Source organism: Muscardinus avellanarius (genome assembly GCF_963383645.1).
Source record: "Muscardinus avellanarius genome assembly, chromosome: 16".
NCBI lineage: Eukaryota > Metazoa > Chordata > Mammalia > Rodentia > Gliridae > Muscardinus > Muscardinus avellanarius.
The window spans coordinates 74,500,523-74,523,540 of record NC_137802.1 but is presented as its reverse complement, the minus strand read 5'-3'; the positions used below and the strand labels follow the sequence as shown (position 1 = coordinate 74,523,540).

Sequence of the window (23,018 nt, the reverse complement as noted above, 5' to 3'; positions counted from 1 at the left end):
AGCACACTGGTCGCTGGATGCCCTCCGCCATGCCCACGCGGTCACTCCACCTTTCAGCGGTGTGGCTTGAGGCCCTCTGCTAAACAGGCCCCTCTTCATGCTGCGAGTGTGGCCCCGCCCAGCCACGAAGTCTGAGGAACGTCCAACTTCGGGCCGACGCGGCCTTCCTGAGATGTCCCACCCCTGACAAAGCCTGGAAGTGGCCACTGGGCGGCGTGAAGTGGCCCAGCATGTGGGAACAGCCCTCAGGAGTACGGGCGTGGAGAAACCGAGGTCCCAGCCGAGCCTCAGCTCCTCGGAGCCGCTCACTTGACGAGGTTCCTCATGATGTTCAGGGAGGAGCCCCTGTACCCTGACCCAAAATGGTTCCAGTGGTTCAGGTAGTGGAAGAGCTGGTACAGCCGCAGGCGCTGCTCGAAGCCGGGGGCCTTGGGGAGCTTGCTGTGGTAGGCGGAGTAGAAGGAGCTACTGAAGCCCCCAAACATGCCGGCTATCGCCAGCTCGTATTCCGAGTGGCCGTAGAAAGAGGCTGGGTCGAAGATGATGGGCCCAGAGGAGTCTTCGGCCACGTTCCCTCCCCAGAGGTCTCCATGGAGCAAGGCAGGGACGATTTCCAGGTCCCGGAAGAGGTCGGGGATCCTCAGCTGCAGGGGAGACAGAGCCCCATAAGGCGCAGACTGTGGGAGGGCCGCTCCACACACCGAGGCGGCGCGCTCGGCCGGCGGCCGGGGGACGTGGGCAGGCACCTGCCTCTGTCTACAACCAGACTGGCGGCGGCCAGCCCTGCCTGGTACCGACACAAGCAGAGCTGGTGGCACATGCTGCTGGCACCTCGCCGTGCAGAGGGCCTGCTTACCTGCAGAGCAGACCAGAGCTCGAGCGCCTCCCGGTCACCGGACCCCTTCTCCACCATGTCCATCTGAGGCTGAATGCGCTGCCGGGCATAGAACGTCACCCAGTCCGCCTGCCAATCGTTCACCTGCAGGGGGCAGCAAGGGAGGGAGCACAGCTCGTGGGAGAAAGCTGCACAGAGGAGGCAAAGGCCCAGAAGTGCCCAGAGAGGAAGGGGCTGCAGGACAGCGCGTGGAGGGGGCGAGGGACAGCGGCAGCAGGGGTCCCACCGAGGAGCCACTAGACTGAAGCACACCGATACGCTCATGAATTACGCTTCCTCCATGACAGAGCCTGACCTTCCCTGACACCACCGCTCACTGCTCCAGCCCTTTTTATTTTAATTTGGAAACCGGAACTCACTAAGCTACTGAAGAACTCACTGAGTTGCTGAGGCTGGCCTTGAACCTGTGACCCTCCTGTCTCAGCCTCCCAAGCACTAGGTGCAGGAGTGCACCACCACACCCAGGTTCCACAACTCACTTCTAACCATCTGTCTGCACTGCCCAGCCAGGAGTGATAACAAGAAAAGTCATGTGGAGCCTTTTCTCGGGGTCGAGGACATCCAGGCCACAGGGTGCTCCCCCTGGGAGGGATGAGACAGACACGCGAGGGCAGAGCAGGCACGTGCCACAACAGGGTCCCTGGGGGCCGTGGGCAGGAGGGACGGCAGAGCCGCCGGCACATGCTCTTCACTGAAGCACCGAGCGCATGTTCCAGGTCGGTTTCCAGACAACCTCCTGCAACATTTCAAACCTGTGGCCCTGTCCACAGGAAGGCCCAGGACCCCTCCTGAGGAGCTCCGGCCTGTTCTGAGAGCTGAGCTGCCACCCTTGCAGCCCACACTGTTAGGCATCAGTAGAACCTCAGGCTGAGCTGGGTGCGGTGGACACCTGGAATCCCAACACTGGGGAGCATGGCCAAGGCCACCCTCGGCAAATAAGACCCTGTTTCAAAAAAGAAAGTAAAAAAGGCTGGGGGTACAGCCTGAAAGTAGAACGCCCCTGGGTTCAATCCCTCATAACACACACACATACACAAAGAAAAGCGTGCAAAGACCTACTAAATCTCATATAAGAGGAGCAAGGTGTTTCCCCCATGTCTGACACTGACCTGCCAAGTGGAAGCGTCGCGGGTCACTCACCTGGGGGAGGTACCCACAGCACGTCACCACATCAAACCCAAACTGGTCCACAAAGGGCTCCTCTGCTTGCGCACCTCCTTTCCCTTGCAAGAAAAAGCAAAGAAAGACATCATGACCAGCTACCCTTGCTCCAGGACCATGTGCCCGCTCTCGGAGTTCAGCGTTGCCTTGAGGCCTGACCTCAGTGTGCCCTTACCAACTCAGGTCCTCATCCAGACAGACAGGGCCTTTGTCTCTACCGACGCTCAGGGCACTCAGAACAGAGACTATCCCAGCAGATTTAATAACCAAAGACACTAGCTATCATGGAAGATATACCACGGGACACGTGAGAGGGGGTGGACAAGACTGTCAAAAAGGGGAGGAATGATGGTTTTTTATTTTGTTTTTTTGTTTTTGCAGTACTGAAGATAGAACCCAGGGGCATATTACCTCTGAACTACATCCACAGCCCAATTTTATTCTTTATTTTGAAACAGGGTCTCACTAAGCTGCGGGGGCCTCACTAAGTAGCTGAGGCTGGTCGCAAACCCAGATCCTCTTGTCTTAGCCTCCCGAGTACTGGAATCACAAGTGTCCACCACCACACCCAGGGGAATGATGTTGTTTTGTTTTGTTTTGTTTTGGTGGTACTGAGGGTGGAACCCAGGGGCTTTCTACCTCCGGGCTACACTCCCAGACCTATTTTTATATTTTATTTGGAAACAGGGTCTCACTAAGTTGCTGAGAGCCCCACTAAGTAGCTGAGGTTGGCTTCGAACCCGTGCGATCCTCCTGTCTCAGCCTCCTAAGCGCAGGGATTACAAGCACGCGCCACCACGCCTGGCTTGGAATGATGGTTTTTATTTTTTTTTTATTTTTATTTTTTTTAATTTTAATTTTTATTTATTTATTTATTTATTTTTTTTGGTGGTACTGGGGTTCCTGGAAGCCCTTCTACCTCCGGGCTACACTCCCAGACCTATTTTTGCATTTTTAAATTTGGAAACAGGGTCTCCTAAGCCAGCGTGCGGCTGGCTTCGAACCTGCGCGATCCTCCTGTCTCTGCCTCCCAAGCGCGGGGATCACAAGCGTGCGCCACCACGCCCGGCAGAATGATGGTTTTTAAAGAGAAAAAAAAAATCTATCTCATAATCCAACAGGAAAGCATAGCTTTCAGAAGCCAACTTAGTATCTTTTTGTGTGTGTGTGTGTGTGTGTGTGTGTGGTACTGGAGATGGAACCCAGGGGTATTCTTCCTCCAAGCTATACCAACAGCCGGGGTTTTTTATTCTTTATTTTGAAACAGGGTCTCACTGAAATGCAAAGGGCACCACTAAGAAGCTGAGGCCTTCCCCAAACCTGGATCCTCTTGTCTCAGCTTCCCAAATGCTATTACAGGCATGCGCCACCATGCCCGGCTCTTAGTATCATTTTGTGCTTTAAAATGGTCTCCACCCTATGCAGCTACCCAGAATCAAAGAAAATCCCAACGGAGTGAAATTTATGTAACTTTCAAGGAACAGTTAAGGCAGTCTCACAGGAATTGCCATTAGATCCTCTCAGGAGGGGCAGGCTGATGGGCCTGCCAGTAGATCATCACACAGTAGATTCTAGATTACCTGATCTCTGATTGTTAGCTACTCTGTCCACAGAGTCAGCACATGTGCTACACATGGGTTACCAACTCTCAGAAGTTGAAAATAATGAAAACTTCCCACCCTGGATAGCACACTAAGCTCTGGAGAGGTCAAGAGCCTCAAGAATGACCATACTTAGAAGAGACACTGTGCTCAAAGGACTCAGGTTATAGAAATCCAGAGACTGACTGGCCTGTGTTCTGGAGAGGCAGCGGTAGACGCAGCCACAACACGGGGTGAGTCCAGCAAACCCTCTCGTCTTTCAAGGCTTTCATGACACTTCTGTGGTATCATGGGGCTCGCTGAGGAGTGCTGGCTATCTGCCGTGGCACCCACAGTTATCTGAGCCCACCCAAGCCCGTCTGGTGGCAGGAGCTCCTCTGGGAAGGGCGCTCGGGCTCCCTGGCTCTTACCCACTGTGCCAGCCTCCTTCCGGAGCGTCTCCCCACGCTTCCTGTTCTCGAGGTGTAAGTCCGCGAGCTGGGATCCAAGCGTCGCTGCATGACTGTAAACCAAAGGGCAGCGCTGGACAAACGGCCCCAACAGCAGCCACACTTGAGGGTCAGGGCACATCGAGTGTGGAAAACAGCGATTTTGTCTGTTTGGTACTGGAGATTGCGCCCAGGAGCATTCCACCTTCAAGCTCCACTGCCTGCCTGCCTGCCTATCTACCTACCTACCTACCTACCTGTGTATTGAAATAGAGTCTTAAGTTGCTGAAGCTAGCCTTGAACCTACGAGCCTCCTGTCTCAGTCTCCCAAGCTCCCAAGTACTGGAATTACTAGCGTGTACCACCACACCCAGCTAAGTATTAGGTATGCTGAACATTGTGTGGGTGTGCATGCCCGCGTGCACGTGCATGCATGTGTATGTGGTTTTTTTTGTTTTTTTTTGTGGTAATGGGGTGGAACCCAGGGGCTTTCCTACCTCCGGGCTATACTCCCAGAGCTATTTTGTACTTTGTTTGGAAACAGGGTCTCACTAAGTTGCTGAGAGCTTCACAAAGTAGCTGAGGCTGGCTTTGAACCTGTGCGATCCTCCTGTCTCAGCCTCCCAAGTGCTGGGATTATAAGCATGTGCCACCACGCCCAGCATACGTGTGTGTGTGTGTGTGTGTGTGTGTGTGTGTGCGCGCGCGCGCGTGTGTGTTACTGGGGATTGAAGCCAGGGGCACTCTACCACTGAGTTACACTCCAGCCCTATTTTATTTATTGATTTTTTGTGGTACTGGTGATTGAACCAAAGGGTATTCTACGTAAAATCTATACCCCCAGCCCTTTTTAAAAATTCTGAAACAAGGTGTCACTAGAATGCTGAGTCTCACTACACAGCTGAGGCAGTCTTCAAACCTAGTCCTCAAACCCACAATCGTCCTGTCTCAGTCTCCCAAGTACTGGGATTATAGGCATGTGCCACCATGCCTGGCTTATTTCTAATTTTGAAACAGGCTTGTGCTAAGTTTCTGAGTCCAGGCTTAAACCTCGGTTCCTCCTGTCTCAGCCTCCCAAGTACTGGCATTACGTGTGTGCACCACCATGCCCGGCAAGGTCTCTCAAATATTTTGAGGAGAGAAAGTCCACTCTATCAAAGCAAGAGGGAGGGAGCTGCGGCACTCGATAGCTAGGCTTGTCCCAGCCTCGCGGGCATCTCAGCAGCCCTCGCTCAGCAGCTGGCTGAGGTCTCTCTGACCTCTGTCTTGCAGGGAGTGGGTGCCACTCGTCCTGAAGAGCCCAGCGCATGCCGAGCCATGGTTTCTATCATACTCCTCCAATGTACACCCCAAGAACGAGCTTCAGGAATAAGAGCCCCTCGGGGAAGATGAAGCCTTGGCTCTGAGCAGGGGTGGTGTCAGGACAGACCTGCTCAGATAGCGCATGTCCAAGTGTTCCATCGCCAGCATGCTGCCGCCTCCCGGGGTGTCCAGGACCTTGATGGGCTTGGGCACTTTCACCGTCCCTGTTTTCAGAATGGCAGCTAAACTCGCCATCTCACCTTCAAACATCCTTCTGGCCTGTCAGAAAAACAACAGAGGAGGGGCAGAGGAGCAAAAGGAGGGAGACACGGTTACTCTGGGAAGGTTCTACGTAGACATGTTTCTCCTGGTGCTGGACCCAGGACTCAATAGACGTGAACACCTTTCACGAAGCTACCTGTCAATACAGCAGGCTACGAGTGCGGAGGCTATACAGGAAAAAGAGGGCTTGTATTCTCTAGTCCTGGACCACAGTTTGCGCTCAGTTGAATCCAAAGACACTCGAGAGAGAGAAGAGCGGAGGGCCACTCTCATTCCTGAGTACCCAGCACAGAGCTGTACACATGGCTTCTCCTTCCACGTCCTCAGACACCACTGTTCCACAGATGGACAGAGGCTCACCTGGCCCCTCAGGAAGCCGGGATTACATTTGCCTAAAAGGACTAGGAAGCTGATGCCACCTCCTACCCAGCATTAGAAACCATCTCTTCTGGACCACCACTTCCGTTTCAGGCCCTGGACCTCAGTGGCCACCCGGCACCAGGTCTCCCCGCTCACCGCTTGCAGTGGTCCCTCTTGAAAGCACCTCTGACCTGGGCGCACCTGGAGCCCGCAGGCCTTCACTGTCTAGAGCCACCAGCCACCAAGCCACACGCACACACACACACACACGCTCTCTCTCTCTCTCTCTCTCTCTCTCTCTCTCTCTCTCTCTCGTAATTCCTCAAAGGTGCCTGCTGTGCAGCCTCGAAGCCCCCGCAGACGTGCCGCTTTTTCTCGGAACGCTGTCTCCCTACCTTCTGCCGAGTCTGTTCCTTTCTAGTCACCCTTCAGATTGCAACTGTTCGTCACTCATCACTTTCTTTCTTTCTTTTTTTTTTTTTTTTGGCAGTACTGGGGTTCCTGGAAGCCCTTCTACCTCCGGGCTACACTCCCAGACCTATTTTTTATTTTTATTTGGAAACAGGATCTCTTAAGCCAGCATGGCTGGCTTCGAACCTGCGCAATCCTCCTGTCTCTGCCTCCCAAGCGCGGGGATGACAAGCGGGATGACAAGCGTGCGCCACATGCCCGGCTCTTATCGACACTTTCAACAGCCCGCAGACTTCCCTAACTTCCCAGACTAGGTAGTTCTTCCCCTTTCGAATGCTCTCCCTTTCTAAGGGAGATGTCACTGAAGTATATACAGAGAAGTGTGCAATTCATCAGTGCCCAACTCTGAACTCTCCAGCACACCACTGCCCCAAGTCAGGCGTCTGAAGAGCACGGCATCCCAGAAACGCCTCCCCTCGCCAGTCCGGACGCCCAAGGGTAGCCGCCGCCCTGACTCCCGCCGGCAGCACTTTCCTCTGCCCGCAGGGCTGTTCTGGAGTCTTACGCCTCGGGGTCTGGCGTCTCCATTCCTCACTGCGTCTCTTATGCTGGTCTGGCGTCTCCATTCCTCACTGCGTTTCTATGCTGGTGCACAAACTGAAAGGGCCTGTTCTCACTGTTCCTGCTGCTGAGGCCAGCTGAGCTTCCGGCCTGGCCTGCGGTGGACACCGCCACGGTCTTCTGTTTACTCTCAGTCACTAACTCTGTGATCTTGGCCAGCTAGCTAAGCTCTCTAAGCCTCCATTCCCTCACCTATAAAACAGGGTTAAAATTCCACGGTATAGGTTTGCTGCCCTGATTAAGCAGCTGGCATATACAATCCATTCTAAACTTTTACAATTATTGGCACGACCTTAGAGAGCAGAGTTACTGAGGAAGAAGGTAACTTCTCCTCAGGAGAACCTTCAGAGCATTTTCTTTAGGAGAAAAAGGGAGGACAATTGGGTGCTTTTACTGGGATACTGGTTGTGGACACCATGATGAGGGGAGTATTTATTTATTTTTGTGGTACTAGGGATGAAACCCACAGGCATTCTATCTCTAAGCTACACCCTCAGCCCTATTTTTTTATTTGAAACAGGGTCTCACTAAGTTGGAGAGAGCCTTACAAGATTGCTGAGGCTAGCCTCAAACCTGCAATCCTCCTGTCTCAGCCTCCCAACTACTGGGATTAGAGGTGTGGACCACCACACTTGGCTTGAGAGGGAGTATTTTTTTAAAAATGCAGGGGCCAGGCATGGTGGTACACACCTGTAACCCCAGTACTTTGGTGACTGAGACAGGAGGATCACAGGTTTGAGGCCAGCCATAGCAATGCAGTGAGACCCCCAATTTAGCAAGATCCTGTTTCAAACTTTAAAAAATAAAACACGGCTGGGAGGATAGCTCAGAGGTAGCATGCCCCTGGTTCAATCTCCAATACCCACCCTCAAAAAGGTGTTTAAAGGCTCCTTCACGGAAACACTTACTGCCACAGAGCCCAAAGTTTCTAACTAAAGCATACTCGTGAGCAGACCCAAGCAAACCCAGAGTAGACTCAAAGCACACCCAGCTGGGGCGCGTGCTACGAAAGATCTGGGAAAGGTCATGGGAGGAGCATGAGAAGAAAACCAAGTACGTATGTAAGGGGCAGATAAGAATAATCAAGGGCCACACAACTCAGACTAGGTCAACTCCAGCAGGAGTAAGAAAGGGAGCAGAAGAGCAGCCAAGGAGAGAGAGGGAGAGAGGGAGAGAGGGAGAGAATGAATATATGAGTGAATGCGTACACATGCACGCATGGTGTGTGCTGACGACTGAGCCCAGGGACGCTCGGCCTCCGAGTTATACCCCAGCTCTGTTTTATTTTTTTGTTTGGAAACAGGGTCTCACTGAGTTGCTGAAAATCTTGCCAAATTTCTGAAAATAACCTCGAACCATACGCCCACCACGTCTGGCGCAGGCAGTCTTTAAGAGTCTTACCTCCTAGAAGGCAAAACATAAGCCAGCTGTATTTTCAGCCGGGTATAATCCTGTAATCCCAGTACTTGGGAGGCTGAGACAGAAGGATCGCATTTACTCCCACACACACATAAATTGTATTTCTAACACAAACAGCAAATGTTTGTCCTATGAACAGCACGTTTGCAAGGAGCACTGTGTATATTCCAGAGCAAGTTTGAAAATGACATGTCGGGTCTATGGCCGAACCACCCTGAACGCGCCCAATCTCGTCTGATCGCGAGAGCTAAGCAGGGTCGGGCCTAGTAAGTACTTGGAAGGGAGAAAATGACATGTTGGAACTACTACCAGAGAACTAGAAGGAAAACCAGCAAAAGGAAAAAGACTTGGATGATGAAATAAGTCAAGAAGATCCCGAACAAGCAACAGCAGAGCAGGTATGGTGGGATGTGCCGGTAATCCCAGTGCTCGGGAGGCTGAGACAAGAGGATTGCAGGTTCAAGGTCAGCCTCAGCAATTCAGCAAGCCCCTGAGCAACTTAGGAGACCATGTTTCAAAATTTAAAAGGTATAAAATAGGCCTGGGGATACTGCTAGAGGTAGAATGTCCCTGAGTTCAATCCCTAGTACCACAAAAACAAACAAAAGAACAGAGAAGCTCTGCTGCAGAGTCCAGGCAGGGAAACCTCTGCTACTAAGCTCTGGTATGTGGGGTCCACCCATGTAAGAGTATCCTCTGTGGGTCTGCTGCCGCACACGCGTGTAGTCCCAGTACTAGGGAGTGCTACAGATAAGGAAGGCCAGCCTCAGCAACTTAGGGAGGCCCCAGCCACATACTGAGACCCTGTTCCTAACCCTGTTTCAAACTAAGAACTAAAATAAGGCTGGAGATGTAGCTTGGAGACAGAAGGCTTCAATCCCCAGCACCAGAAGAGAGAGAAAAAAAAAAAAAAAGAGTAATGTCAAGGACAAACAGTTGACTTATTCCTAAGAAAGGGGAAGAGGATGACCTAAAGCTGGTCTCTGTAGACACCGGGTTGAAGGCTGATCTCCAGAGAACAGCAGCGTCTCAGAGTGTGATTATCCCTCATCACCGAAGGTAGGATTCCTTTCTGGGAAGAAAATGAAAATAACTGCGGTGACAAGTAGAGCTTGGTAGGGGGTGAGCACTTCCGGTCAACTGTTCCCACAGGGCCTCGAAGAAAAGCGTGTGTAAGTGAGGTGGTTCTAGATCGCTCAGGGTCTTCAATTCGTGGGTTCTGATCCCCCCAAGTTCAAATAACCTTTAAACAAGCCTCTTCCACTCCCTGACTTTGTTCAAAACTCGCCAAACGTACTGGGTTTCTCAAATCAGTGGCCACACAATCACCGGGAAACCCTGCACAGCCTCGCGGCTCCGGCCGGTCTGGGGCGGACCAGCGGCTTCGCGGCTCCGCAGTCACCGGTGGGCACCGGCGAGGCACTGCGCGGGAGCCCCGGGCAGGCCTGGTCAAGCCCGCAGCGCTGGTCCGCAACGCCAGCGGAGCCACCGACGCCGCGGACCCGGGCCGGGACCCAAACACCGCCCGGACCCAGCCCGGGGCCCCGGACCCAGACCCTGGACCCACGACCCGAACCTGAGCCCGAACCCTCGAGCCAGGACCCAATCCCCGCCGCGGAGGGTGGACACCGACCCGCGGGCCGACCCCGCACTCTGCCCCGCCCAGCGCCGCCGCCCCGGAGCCCCACCTCCGCCTTGGGGTTCACTTTTACAAACACGCGTCCTTTGTCCGTGTCGTAACTCTGGCCCTGGCTGATGCACCCGCCTCCCGAGTGACCGGTGGCCTTAACCGAGGCGCAGCCCAGGCCTCGCCTCAGCAGCTCCTCCATGTTTGCGTTCCAGCCGCCGGCGCGCCTCTGGCCTAACGGAGCCCACTCGCGGATAGGAGAAAGGGCGGGCAGAGGCGGGACAGACGTGGAGCTGCGCGGGGATTGGGCGAGTGAGAAGCCGGGGGTAGATAGGTGCATGGGGATTGGGTGAAAGGTGGAAGGGGGACAGGGGGCTGGTAGACGCACGGGGATTGGGCAGGGAAGAGGCGGGAGTAGTAGGGGAGCGCAAATTGGAAGGGGCAGGCCGGGAGTGGATATCTGAGTGGAGATTGGGTGAGAGGCGAGGGTTGGGCGGGACCAGGAGCTGGCAGGCGCGCGAGGATTGGCTAGGGGCGGGGAGATGCCCCGGAGGCGTGAGCTGGGCGGAGCCGGACAGCGGCCGGCAGAGCGCTGTCCAGCTTCACCGCAGCGGGCGGTGGGGGCTTCGAGCCGCCTCTCCGGCCTCGGATTTGGGTCCGGCGTCGGAGCGGGACGCGCGGCGGGGTGGAAGCAGGACTGCCCCGGACGGGGAGCGCCGCGGCCGCTGCCTGTGATCAGGCCCTGCTCTCCGAGGGCGGCGGGGCGGGCGCTGGCCGTGTCCCTCGGAGCGGCCTCGGCGCCCTCACCTTGGCCGGCCTTTGACTTGGCCCCGCTCTCGCCGTGATGGCCGGCCAGCCTTCCCTTGCCTACTGACGGGCCCTCCCTGATCCTGAGCACACAGGCTACGCCACCCAGCCTTGCGCCACTCAGCCCGACGGCCTCGCGGGCAGGGCCAGGCCTTCCCCGGCCTGCACTCTGCAGTGGCCTGGGAGGGGCCATCTTACCGCTGGGGTTTTTGTTTGTAACTGAGCAGTTTGTGTGTCCCTCCCAGTCTGTTTTTCTCCCGGTATTGGTCAGGGTTCTGCAGCGGACCCAAACTAACAGCGTGTGTGCATCCCTCAAAAAGGAAGACTTGTACCGCGCATGTGCAAGTCCAGGATCTACAGCAGTGGGCAGGCCGACTGGAGGCTCAGGAAGGAGTCCAGAGCCCACCAGCTGAAAGAAACTTTCTGTTTTCTGAATGCCTTTGTGTGATTGGAAGGGGCCCACCCGCTGGAATGAGAATAATCTGCTTTACTCCAAGTTCACTGATTTTTTTTTTTTTTTTTTGGTACTAGGGGTGGAACCCAGAGGCTTTCTACCTCCGGGCTACACCCCCAGCCCTATTTTATATTTTATTTGGAAACAGGGTCTCACTAAGTTGCTGAGAGCCTCACTGAGTAGCTGAGGCTGGCTTCGAACCTGTGCTATCCTCCTGTCTCAGCCTCCCAAGCGCGGGGATTACAAGCGTGCGCCACCACGCCCGGCAAGTTCACTGATTTAAATGTTCATCTCCAGCAACCTCATGAAGGCCTTTGCAATTTAGCAAGACCCTGTTTCAAAATAAATAGTAGGGGGTGTAGCTATACTTTATAGAATTTTTTTTTTTTTTTTGCGGGTCTGAGGATGGAACCCAGAGGCATTCGACCTCCAAGCTATACCCCCTGCCCTATTTTTTAATCTTTATTTTTTTTCTTAGGAAGATTATATTTAATTATTAATATAAAATTGTACAGGTAAATAAAATATTGCCTTTAATATTTTTTTCAAATTGTAATGTTTTTGAGAAATACAGTTGAGAGTTGTGCTAAGTATACATTTAGGAACGAGGCAAAATATAATGGTTTGAATTCTCCAGTCACATAACACTACTAAATCTGTAGAAATAAATTGCTAAAATAATGACTTAGTTTATATCGACAAAATTTGACTTGATGAAAAATAAACAAATGGAATGGGTTCCTTAATGAAGTTCATACCATATAATGCAATATCGTGAAGATATACTACTGCAGATGAAGTTTCCGTGACCTCATCTTCATAAGTACTTTTATTTATTTTTTTATTAATTTATTTTTTAAATTGGTGCATTGTAGTCATATATCAATCACATTGGAGTACAAGACTTGAGAGGATATACAAGCACACATCATCCAATTAGCCCTCCTCCAGCCCCCATCCCATTCCCTCCCCCTCCCTCCATCCCACGGGTCTTTGGTGATTAACTTTGATACATTTGTTTATGTACCTCCTGCATTTTAAAGAGGCTCCATCCTCCCCTATTCCATACCCTCTGATTGGTCACCTTAGTTGCTTCACTATAGGGCCCTTTCTATAGCTCAACCTCTTCCTGTTGCCCTTTTCCTCCTAGTTATTGCTGATTAAGAGAAGCATCTGATTTATATTTTCTGTGATATTTCTCTGTGCATGCTGTGTTGCAAGTACTGATCCCACTCTTGATGGTCCCAGTAGTGGCCTGGCTACTCAGTGGACTGATCCAGACCTCGCTGGCTCAAGCAGCGGCCTTGCCTCATGGGAGGCCCCAGTTCTGGTCTCGCTGGCCCCTGCACCGGTCTAACCCCTAAGCTGGCTTTGGTCCCGGCCTTGGAGGCCGCAGGAGTGAATTTGCCTCACGCCAGGCTCCGATGCTGGCCATCGGCCCCTGCACCGGCCTAACCCCTTGGCAGGATTCCAATCCTGGCCTCGGAGGCCCCAGCAACGGCCTAGCCTCACGGCAGGCTCCAATACCGGCCTCGTTGGCCCCAGCACCGGCCTAACCCCTCGGCAGGTTCCGTTCCCTGGATAGGAGGCCCCAGCACTGGCCATGTCTCATGGCAGGCTCCGATGCTGGCCTCGCCTTACGGCAGGCTCCGATGCCGGCCTTGCTGGCCCCAGCACCAGTCTAGCCCTTCGGCAGGTTGTTATCCTAGCCTTGGAGGCCCCAGTACCGGCCTTGCCTCACGGCAGGCTCCGATGCTGGCCTCGCTGGCCCCAGCACCGGCCTAACCCCTTGGCAGGCTCTTATCCCGGCCTCGGAAGTCCCAGTACCGGCCTTGCCTCACGGCAGGCTCCAATGCCGGCCTCACTGGCCCCAGCACTGGCCTAACCCCTCAGCAGGCTCTTATCCTGGCCTCGGAGGCCCCAGTACCGGCCTTGCCTCAAGGCAGGCTCCAATCCCGGCCTCGGAGGCCTCAGCACCGGCCTTGCCTCACGGCAGGCTCCAATGCCGGCCTCGCTGGCCCCAATATCGGCCTCACCCCTCGGCAGGCTCCAATCCCAGCCTCGGAGGCCCCAGTACCGACCTTGCCTCATGGCAGGCTCCGGTGCCGGCCTCGCTGGCCCCAGCACCGGCCTAACCCCTCGGCCGGCTCCGATACTGGCCTCGGAGGTCCCAGCACCGGCCATGCCTCACGGCAGGCTGCGATGCCAGCCTCACTGGCTCCAGCACCGGCCTAACCCCTCAGCAGGCTCTTATCCTGGCCTAGGAGGCTCCAGTATCGGCCTTGCCTCACAGCAGGCTCCGATGCCGGCCTCACTGGCCCCAGCACCGGCCTAACCCCTTGGCAGGCTCTTATCCTGGCCTCGAGGCCCCAGTACCGGCCTTGCCTCAAGGCAGGCTCCGATACCGGCCTCACTGGCACCAGCACTGGCCTAACCCCTCGGCAGGCTCCGATCCCGGCCTCGGAGGCCCCAGCACAGGTCATGCCTCACGGCAGGCTCCGATGCTGGCCTCGCTGGCCCCAGCACCGGCCTAACCCCTTGGCAGGCTCTTATCCCGGCCTCAGATGCCCCAGTACCGGCCTTGCCTCAAGGCAGGCTCCAATCCCGGCCTCGGAGGCCCCAGCACCGGCCTTGCCTTACGGCAGGCTCCGATGCCGGCCTCGCTGGCCCCAGCACCGGCCTAACCCCTCAGCAGGCTCTTATCCTGGCCTCGGAGGCCCCAGTACCGGCCTTGCCTCAAGGCAGGCTCCGATGCCAGCCTCGCTGGCCCCAACACCGGCCTAACCCCTCGGCAGGCTCCGATCCCGGCCTTGGAGGCCCCAGCACTGGTCATGCCTCATGGCAGGCTCCGATGCCGGCCTCGCTGGCCCCAGCACCGGCCTAACCCCTCAGCAGGCTCTTATCCTGGCCTCGGAGGCCCCAGTACCGGCCTTGCCTCAAGGCAGGCTCCGATCCCGGCCTGGGAGGCCCCAGTACTGGCCTTGCCTCACGTCAGGCTCTGATGCCAGCCTCGCTGGCCGCAGCACCGGCCTAACCCCTCGGCAGGCTCTTATCCCGGCCTCGGAGGCCCCAGCACCGGCCTTGCCTCACGGCAGGCTCCGACACCGGCCATGCTGGCCCCAGCACCAGCCTAACCCCTCAGCAGGTTCCGGACACGACCTCGGAGGCCCCAGCACAAGCCTTGCCTCATGGCAGGCGCCAATGCCGGCCTCGCTGGCCCCAGCATCGGTCTAACCCCTCGGCAGGTTCCAATCCCGGCCACGGAGGCCTCAGTAGTGGCCTTGCCTCACAGCAAGCTCCGATGTCGGCCACTGGCCCAGGCACCCGCCTAACCCCTCAGCAGGTTCTGATCACTGTTTCTGTGGTTATTATTTCAAAGGTTCCAGGTGTAATGTATCAGATCTCTGCCTCCCCTGAGTATTGGCCACTGGCATTGCCACTGCCTCCACCATTTCAAATCCTTCCCAGGCTCTTTTTCCACTCTGAATGTTGTCCAGTGTTCCTAAGCATGCGTGATGGTAGCATTCGACATTTGGTGTAATTTCTCCAAAAAAATAAAGTTGATAAGATCCGGTTTCTGCTTCTCCTGAATACAAGTCTCCACCACCATTGCGGAGAACTCTTTCAACACCGCATTTCTCCTTGGTCTCCGCTAAACTCTCTCCTTACAGGTGATGTCTGAGATTCTTAACAATATAGAGAAATAGCAGTCCTCTTTCACGGCGAATTTTTCCATAAGTTCCAGTGCATTTAGATAAGTTTTGTCTGCATCTCCAGTGTCCTGGCAACCAAAACGGCTTTTTTACCTCCTCTCCGATATTTTCCTTTATCTTTTTCTGTTCTGGGCCCGGTTTCTCCAGGGGTCTGGCGTGCTACTCAAAGTTCGGCCGGGGCCCAGAGTCCCGCGACCCGGGCCCCAGCTGGTGTGCCCCGTGCGCGACCCCCGCCCAGAACCCAGCGTCTTACTGGGCCCGGTTTCTCCAGGGGTCTGGCGTGCTATGCGCAGTTCGGCCCGGGGCCCCTTTAATCTTTATTTTGAAACCAGGTCTCACTGAGTTGCAGAGGGCCTCACTAAGTAGCTGAGGCTGTCCTCGAACCGCAATCCTCCGGTCTCTGGTCTCAACCTCCCGAATGCTGGGATTACAAGCATGCGCCACCACACCCGGCTTATAGAATCTATTTTTTTTGCCGGGCGTGGTGGCGCATGCTTGTAATCCCCGCGCTTGGGAGGTGGAGACAGGAGGATAAGCGCTGACCTAAGAGACCCTGTTTCAAAAATATAAAATGGGTCTGGGAGTGTAGCCCGAAGTAGAAGGGCTTCCAGGAACCCCAGTACCACCAAAAAAAGAAAGAAAGAATCTATTTTTTTTTTTTTTGGTGGTCCTGGGAGTACTGGGGTTCCTGGAAACCCTTCTACCTCCGGGCTACACTCCCAGACCTATTTTTTATACATATTTTTATTTGGAAACAGGGTCTCAAGCCAGCAAAGCTGGCCTGCGCGATCCTCCTGTCTCTGCCTCCCAAGTGCAGGGATTACAAGCATGCACCACCATGCCTGGCATAGAATCTATTTTATAGAGAGGTAGAATACCTATGGGTTCAATCCCCAGTACCACAAAAAAGTTATTTTAATCCAGGAGTTGATGCCAGTACTAGGGAGGCTGAGACAGGAGGATCAGGTTCGAGGCCAGCCTCAGCAACTTAGTAAGACCTGTTTCAAAATAAAAAAATAAAATGGGAGCCGGGCATGGTGGCGCATGCTTGTAATCTCAGCATTCGGGAAGCTGAGACCGGAGCATCGCGGTTCGCGGACAGCCTCAGGTACTTAGTGAGGCCCTCTGCAACTCAGTGAGACCTGGTTTCAAAATAAAGAATAAAAAACAGGGCAGGGATATAGCCCAGAGGTCGAATGCCCCTAGGTTCCATTCCCCAGACAAGCAAAAAATAAAATAAAATAAAACAAAAAGGGCTGAGCTGAGCATACTGGTGCATGCCTGTAATCCTGGTATTTGGGAGGTTGTCACATGAGGATGAGAAGTTTAAGATCAGCCTTAGCAAATTAGAGAGACCCAGTTTGAACATAAAAAAATAAAAAGAGCTGGAGTGTAGCCCAGAGATAGAATGCCCCTGGGTTCAATCCCCAATACAAAATAAATAAATGAAATGGGCTGGAGGTGTAGCTCAGAGGTAGAATGCTGCTGGGATTTAATCTATAGCGCCAAAATAAATATCATGCCCAAAACACCTTTGCAGAAATATACTGAATATCTGGGCATGGTGGTGCATGCTTGTAATCCCAATACTTGGGAGGCTGAGACAGAAGGATTGCAGGTTTGTGACCAACCTCAGCAACTTAGTGAGACCCTGTTTCAAAATAAAAAATAAAACAGGTCCAGAGGTATAGCTCAAAGGTAGAATACTTCTGGTTTCAACCCCCAGTACCAAAAAAACTAAATAGAAGTGCATGGTAGTGCACACTTGTAATCTCAGAGACTATCTCTGAGCTATATCCCTAGTTCAATTTTTTATTCTTTATTTTGAAACAAGGTCTAAGGGCCCATAAAGGACCTCACTAAGTAGCTGAGGCTGTCTGCAAACCACAATCTTCCTGTCTCAGCTTCCCAAGTGATGGGTTACAAGTGTGCGCCACCAGGCCCAGCTTTATTCTTAGGATCGTACTAGCTGAGGAGTGCCTCACAAGTTGCTGTGGTTGTCCTTGAACCTACGATCCTTTCTCAGCCTCCCAAGTCCTAGGATTACGGTGAGCACACCATGCCCAGCTTCATCATGGTTTTTTGTTGTTGTTGTTGTTTGTTTGTTTGTTTGCGGGTCTGGGGATGGAACCCAGGGGCATTTGACCTCTGAGCTACACCCTCTGCCCTATTTTTTATTCTTTATTTTGAAACAGGGTCTCACTAAGTTACGGAGGGCCTCACTAAGTAGCTGAGGCTGTCCGCGAACCGCGATCCTCTGGTCTCAGCCTCCAGAATGCTGGGATTACAAGCGTGCCTACCACGCCCATCTTCATCATGGTTTTTTTAGGCAGTGTCATTTACAAACCCGGAGCTGAGTACCTGAAACAGGAACCGTATTGTGTACTGGACGCATCTAGAGTTCACCTGGAGGGCTGGTCTATGGTTGCTCTCTGGCTGGAGACGTGAGGATGGACCGCTAACCCAACACTTCCAAACATTTCTGGACACAGCGTGCCTGTGCCCACTCCGGGCTTCTGATCAGACTTCCTGCCCTGCACTGCCTGCCGTTCAGGCTCCCCATTTTTCTGGCCCGAGATCCTCTGCTCAGGGTCCTGAAGTCAACAATCCCAACAATTCGGTTGTGAGGCTGCCTCTGACCCACGGCTCTGCCCTTGCTCTAGGAGGGTTTGTGGGCACACTCGGTGTCCTGGCCCGGCTGTCCCTGCCTTGGAGCAAGCTCCCCCTGCCCCCCGCAGGCCCCAGGCACCCACAGTAGAGCACGGCGTGCAGCATATGCTCAGAAAACATCTGCTCTGGGCTGGGGCAGCCGGGTGGGTGGCAGGGGTGGCAGAGACCAGGACTTCTACCTCATCCTTTCCTGAGACATCCCGCGGCATGATGGACGGTGGTCTAAGCTGGGCTGAAAAGTTAAACAAAACTGCAGTGGGCGAGGGTGTCACGCACATGGAGGGCGACGGGGTACAGTATGGAACAGGCTGCGGTGCTGACAGGGAAGCCACAGCTACAGCGGGCCTGCAGCTGTCCCACTGCGGGGCGGGCCTGGGGACTGAACCCAGAGGGTTCTGCCTTCCAGCTACACCCCCCTCCTTTTTTGTTCTTATTCTGAAACCAGTTCTTGATAAGCTGCTGAGAGTCTTGATAAATTGATGAGGCTAGAGCCGGGCATGGTGGCCCACGCTTGTAATCCCAGCATTCGGGGGGGCTGAGCCAGGAAGATCACGGTTTACAGTCAGCTACTTGGTGAGGCCCTTTGCAACTCAGTGAGACCCTGTTTCAAAATAAAGAATAAATTGTTGAGGCTGGTCTCAAACCTGTGATCCTCCTGTCTCCACCTCCCAAGCACTGAGATCACAGGCCTGTGTTGACGTGCTGGGAGATGCCCGCTTTCCTCAACACCCACGAGGCTGCTGTTCCTCTACTTCCTACAAGGAGCTAGTCCCACTCATGGAATTCTCACCAGGCCTGGATGTGCGTGTCTGTAATCCCAGTACTTAGAGACTGAGGCACAAGGATCACAGGTTCCAGACCAGCCTCCGCAATTTAGCAACTTGGCAAGACCCTGTTTCAAAACAAAAAAGTAAAACAGGGCTGGGGGTATAGCTGAGAGGTAGACTGCCCCTGGGTTTGATCCCCAGTGCCGCCAAAGAAAGGAAGGACACTCACCAGGTGTACAGAGATTGAAGACCCCAACCCAGCCCCCAGGATGGTGGCCAGTTCCCTGTGCCCCTCAAGAGCCTGCTCAGCCTAAAAAGCAGCCCGGCAGGGCGCCTCTGTCCTCGAGGTGGCCCTTGCAGTCCCGGCCTCACACAGCCCGGGCCCGGCCAGTGTTGCAGGACGCTGAGGACGGGGCCGACGAGAGCGAAGACTGAGCGGGGGGCGCCATCGAGCCCCGGCGTGGGGAACTGGGGCAGCAGGCGGTGGGCGGGGCACGAGCCTGCGGGGCGGAGCTCTGGTAGGGGTCCCACATTAAAACGGATTGTGCGCAGGGCTCTGGTGCTTTTGTGGCGTGTATGAGGTTACAGTTTGGCTTAAAATAGGTTTTTCTTTCTATAGGAGAAAAGCAGCTGGCAGCTTGGCTGTGGGTTTTGTTGAGTCATCAGCAAACGCACACCCAAACTGTGCTCAGCTGTTAGATTCCGTTTACTTCTTGACAGCAGCGGAGAGAGAGAAAAGGAGAGTTAATTGGTGTGATCAAGCTCCTGGCTTTGAGGGAAATATGGTCCATTCCTGTTTACAGTTTTCTCACTCTATTTCTATTTGGGCACAAGAGAAATAAACTTGAGAAAGAAATGCTTTTCTATGTCGACTGGGATAAAAATTCCACATTATGTAATTTCTTACATATAGCCTGGAATCTCCCTGCCATCCTCCGAAGGAGGAGAACTCACACCCCGAAATTGTGCTCTCAGCCCGCGGAATAATGCTCGGACCTGCCGTCCAAGCTACAGAGAGAGTTCCATCTTTAGAAAACAACACGTAGCCGGGTGTGATGATGCATGCCTGTAGTCCCAGTACTTGGGAGGACGAGACAAGAGGATTGCAGATTCGAGGACAGCCTCTCATCAGCCTAGCAAGACCCTTTTCCAAAACAAAAATAAAACAGAGCTGGGATTGTAGCTCTGAGGTAGAATGCCCCCACGTTTAATCCCCAGTACCATACACACACTCAAAAAGAAACACTGCCGGGCGTGGTGGCCACGCTTGTCATCCCCGCGCTTGGGAGGCGGAGACAGGAGGATCGCGCTGGTTCGGAGCCAGCCGCGCTGGCTTAAGAGACCCTGTTTCCACATAAAAATGTTAAAAAATAGGTCTGGGAGCGTAGCCCGTGGGAGTGTAGCCCGGAGGTAGGAGGGCTTCCAGGAACCCCAGTACCACCAAAAGAAAGAAAAGAAACAACCTGCGTCAGTTAAATGCTGTTATTGTGCAATCCTATACTCCCCTCATGTAAAAACCAAGAGAAATGAAAAACATTCACACAGAAATCTGTATGAAATTCATGGCTGCTCCATCCACAACAGTCCAACAGTCAAGGCCACCCAGCCGTGGCACGACGGGCACGCACACTGTGTGTTCACCCGCAGGGACGTGATGTTCAGCCTTAAGAAGGGGGAGATTGGGATGCTACTGGCAGAGTCTACGCCATTTCCTAGTTCATGAGGACTAAATGACTTCAAGTCTGATTCTCTAATGGTTTCCATACTCCATATTATAACTTCTAGAATGAGCTTCCCCAAATAAACAGGATGGTTTTGTGTTTTCCCCATCATTACATTTCTGTTATACCGATATGAATATTTTATTTTTAGATTTATCAATCAGAATTATTTGAACAAATCTGTAACTTTCTGTAACTATTAATTAAATAAAGTTATTAATAATTTTCTCTTAAAAAATTAAAGGAGAGCGGGGCATGGTGGCGCACATTTGTAATCCCCGCGCTTGGGAGGCTGAGACAGGAGGATTACACAGGTTCGAAGCCAGCCTGAGCTACTGAGTGAGGCTCTCAGCAACTAGTGAGACCCTGTTTCCCAATAAAATATAAAATAGGTCTGGGAGTATAGCTCAGAGGTAAAAAGCCCCTGGGTTCCACCCCCAGTACCACACACACACACAAAGGAGCCAGGCGTGGTGGCGCACACTTGTAATCCCAGCATTCGGGAGGCTGAGACAGGAGGATCGCGGTTCGCGGACAGCCTCAGCTACTTAGTGAGGCCCTCTGCAAATTTGTGAGACCCTGTTTCAAAATAAAGAATAAAGCCGGGCGTGGTGGTGCACACTTGTCATCCCAGCGTTCGGGAGGCTGAGACCTGGAGGATCGTGGTTCCCGGACAGCCTCAGCTACTTAGTGAGGCCCTCTGCAACTCAGTGAGACCCGGTTTCAAAATAAGGAATAAAAAATAGGGCCGGGGGTGTAGCTCGGAGGTCGAATGCCCCTGGGTTCCATCCCCAGACCCGCAAAATTAAAAAAAAAAATAGGGCTGGGTGTAAAGTGTGAGCGCGGGCGTGCAGTGTAAACCATGGGGGCAGCCCAGTGCGCGTGGTATCAGCTTTAAGGGTCGGTTCTCCCGGGGATGGGGCTGGGCAGCCCTGAGACCCCGCAGACGGTGGGCCCAGCCATCCGAGGTAGGAGGGCCCTTCTTTTAAGGTATGCATGTCGGGGTCGGGTGGGGTCCACTCGTGGGATCGCGCGAGGTACTACTGCGCGGCGGACTCGGCTCCGGCCCGCCCCTGCCCACGCGGAGGTCACCTGGCGAGGAGGCCTCCCGTGACCGCTCGGCCATCAGCAGCTGCGCGGCCGCCCGCGTTTCCCTCCTGGAAAAGCCCTGCTCTCTGCAAGCCACGGAGCAGCAGACTGCAGGAGTAAAGGGGTCTCAGGACAGGGCAGCTGGCGGGGAGTGTGCAGGGAGCCGGCGAGGAGGGCCACCCGCAGGCCCGCGGTCCAGGGAGCCGCCACTGCCGGTGCCCGTGGCCGGGAACACACAGCCCCGGGACAGTCCTGCTCTCCGCCGGGCGAGCAGCGCGCTCAGGAATGGAGGCAAAAACATGTCAGGCTTCGTGGGGCACTAAGGAAGGGCCCAGACAGGCAGAGGCTGCCCGGGGAAACCTGGGAAAGACCCAGAAGGTGGTTCACGGGCACAGGAGAGCCAGCCGGATGGCTAAGTCAGAGCAAGCAGAGGATGGCGAAAGCTGCGCCAGGCAGCAAACAAGCCCACCGGCTTCCGTGCGTGTGCGTGTGCGTGTGCGTGTGCACATGTGCGTCCTGGGGGTGGAACTCAGGGGCATTCTACCTCCAAGCGGCACCCCCAACCCTATTTTTTAATATTCTTTATTTTGTGTGGTACTGGGGATGGAACCCAGGGCCATTCTACCTCCAAGCTATGCCTCCAGCCCTATTTTTATTCTTTATTTTGAAACAGGGTCTCACTGAGTGGCAAAGGGCCTTATTAGGTAGCTGAGGCTGCCCTTGAACTGCGATCCTCCTGTCTCAGCCTCCCGAATGCTGGGATTACAAGTGGGCCTACCACGTCTGGCTGGGTTTTAGTTGTTGTTGTTTTTGCTTGAGGCTGGGGATTGAACCCAGGGTTCTTCTACCTCTGAGCTACACTCCCAGCCCCATTTTATTCTTCATTTGGAAATGGGGTCTTGCTAACTTACTAAGGGTCTCCCTAAATTGCTGAGAGGCTGGCCTTGGATCTGCAATCCTCCTGTCTCAGCCTCTCAAGTACTAGGATTACAGAAAGTGGGCCACCATTTTTTTTTTTTTTTTGGTGGTACTGGGGTTCCTGGAAGCCCTTCGACCTCTAGGCTACACTCCCAGACCTATTTTATATATTTTGAAACAGGGTCTCTTAAGCCAGCGCGGCTGGCTTCGAACCAGCGCGATCCTCCTGTCTCTGCCTCCCAAACGCGGGGATTACAAGCGTGCCCACCACGCCGGCCTGAGCCAGGCTCATTTTCTACAAACCTGTTTGGCTCACCAGCTGCCCTCAAGAGGGCTCTCTGTAAATATACCCCAAACTACGTGCAGTGGCCAGCCTGCCCGAGAGGCGCACAGGACAGGCTGGGGCTTTGGGGGAGGGGCTGCAGGTGAGCTCCGGGAGGCCCCGTGCTGACCCAGTGGGGGTTCTGAGCGTGCAGAGCAGAGGGCCGGGTGTGTGCCAGCATGAGGCTGAGGTGGCACACCGTGCTCCAGAAACATGTTTGTGTCATCAACAAATGTCTGAGCTGAGCAGACGACAAAGTACCTGAGAACTCAGGCTGAGGCCAGAGCGGAGGCTGGTCAGGCCAAGGAGCTCAGGTTTCAGGGAGAAACGGGGCGGTTCCCACGTTCTAGCTCGGCCAAGACCATCTTGTAGGCAACTGCCGTGAGGCGATGAAGACCACGGAGAGGGGAAAGCACTAGGCAGATGCCCCACGTCGCCTCTGGGAGGGGG

The 23,018-nt window shown here is 54.2% G+C and overlaps 1 protein-coding gene across 1 annotated transcript; it reads right to left on the bottom strand.

Annotated features, from left to right (window-relative positions):
* Positions 1-305: 305 nt before the first annotated feature.
* Positions 306-10,309, bottom strand: FN3KRP (fructosamine 3 kinase related protein; the record flags this gene model as incomplete). The annotated part of the gene is made up of 6 exons (XM_080713439.1): positions 306-644; positions 857-979; positions 2,036-2,118; positions 4,068-4,159; positions 5,515-5,666; positions 10,169-10,309. The coding sequence occupies 6 exons, from the start codon at positions 10,307-10,309 to the stop codon at positions 306-308; spliced, it is 930 nt and encodes a 309-aa protein (XP_080569565.1).
* Between the last annotated feature and the right edge of the window lie 12,709 nt (positions 10,310-23,018).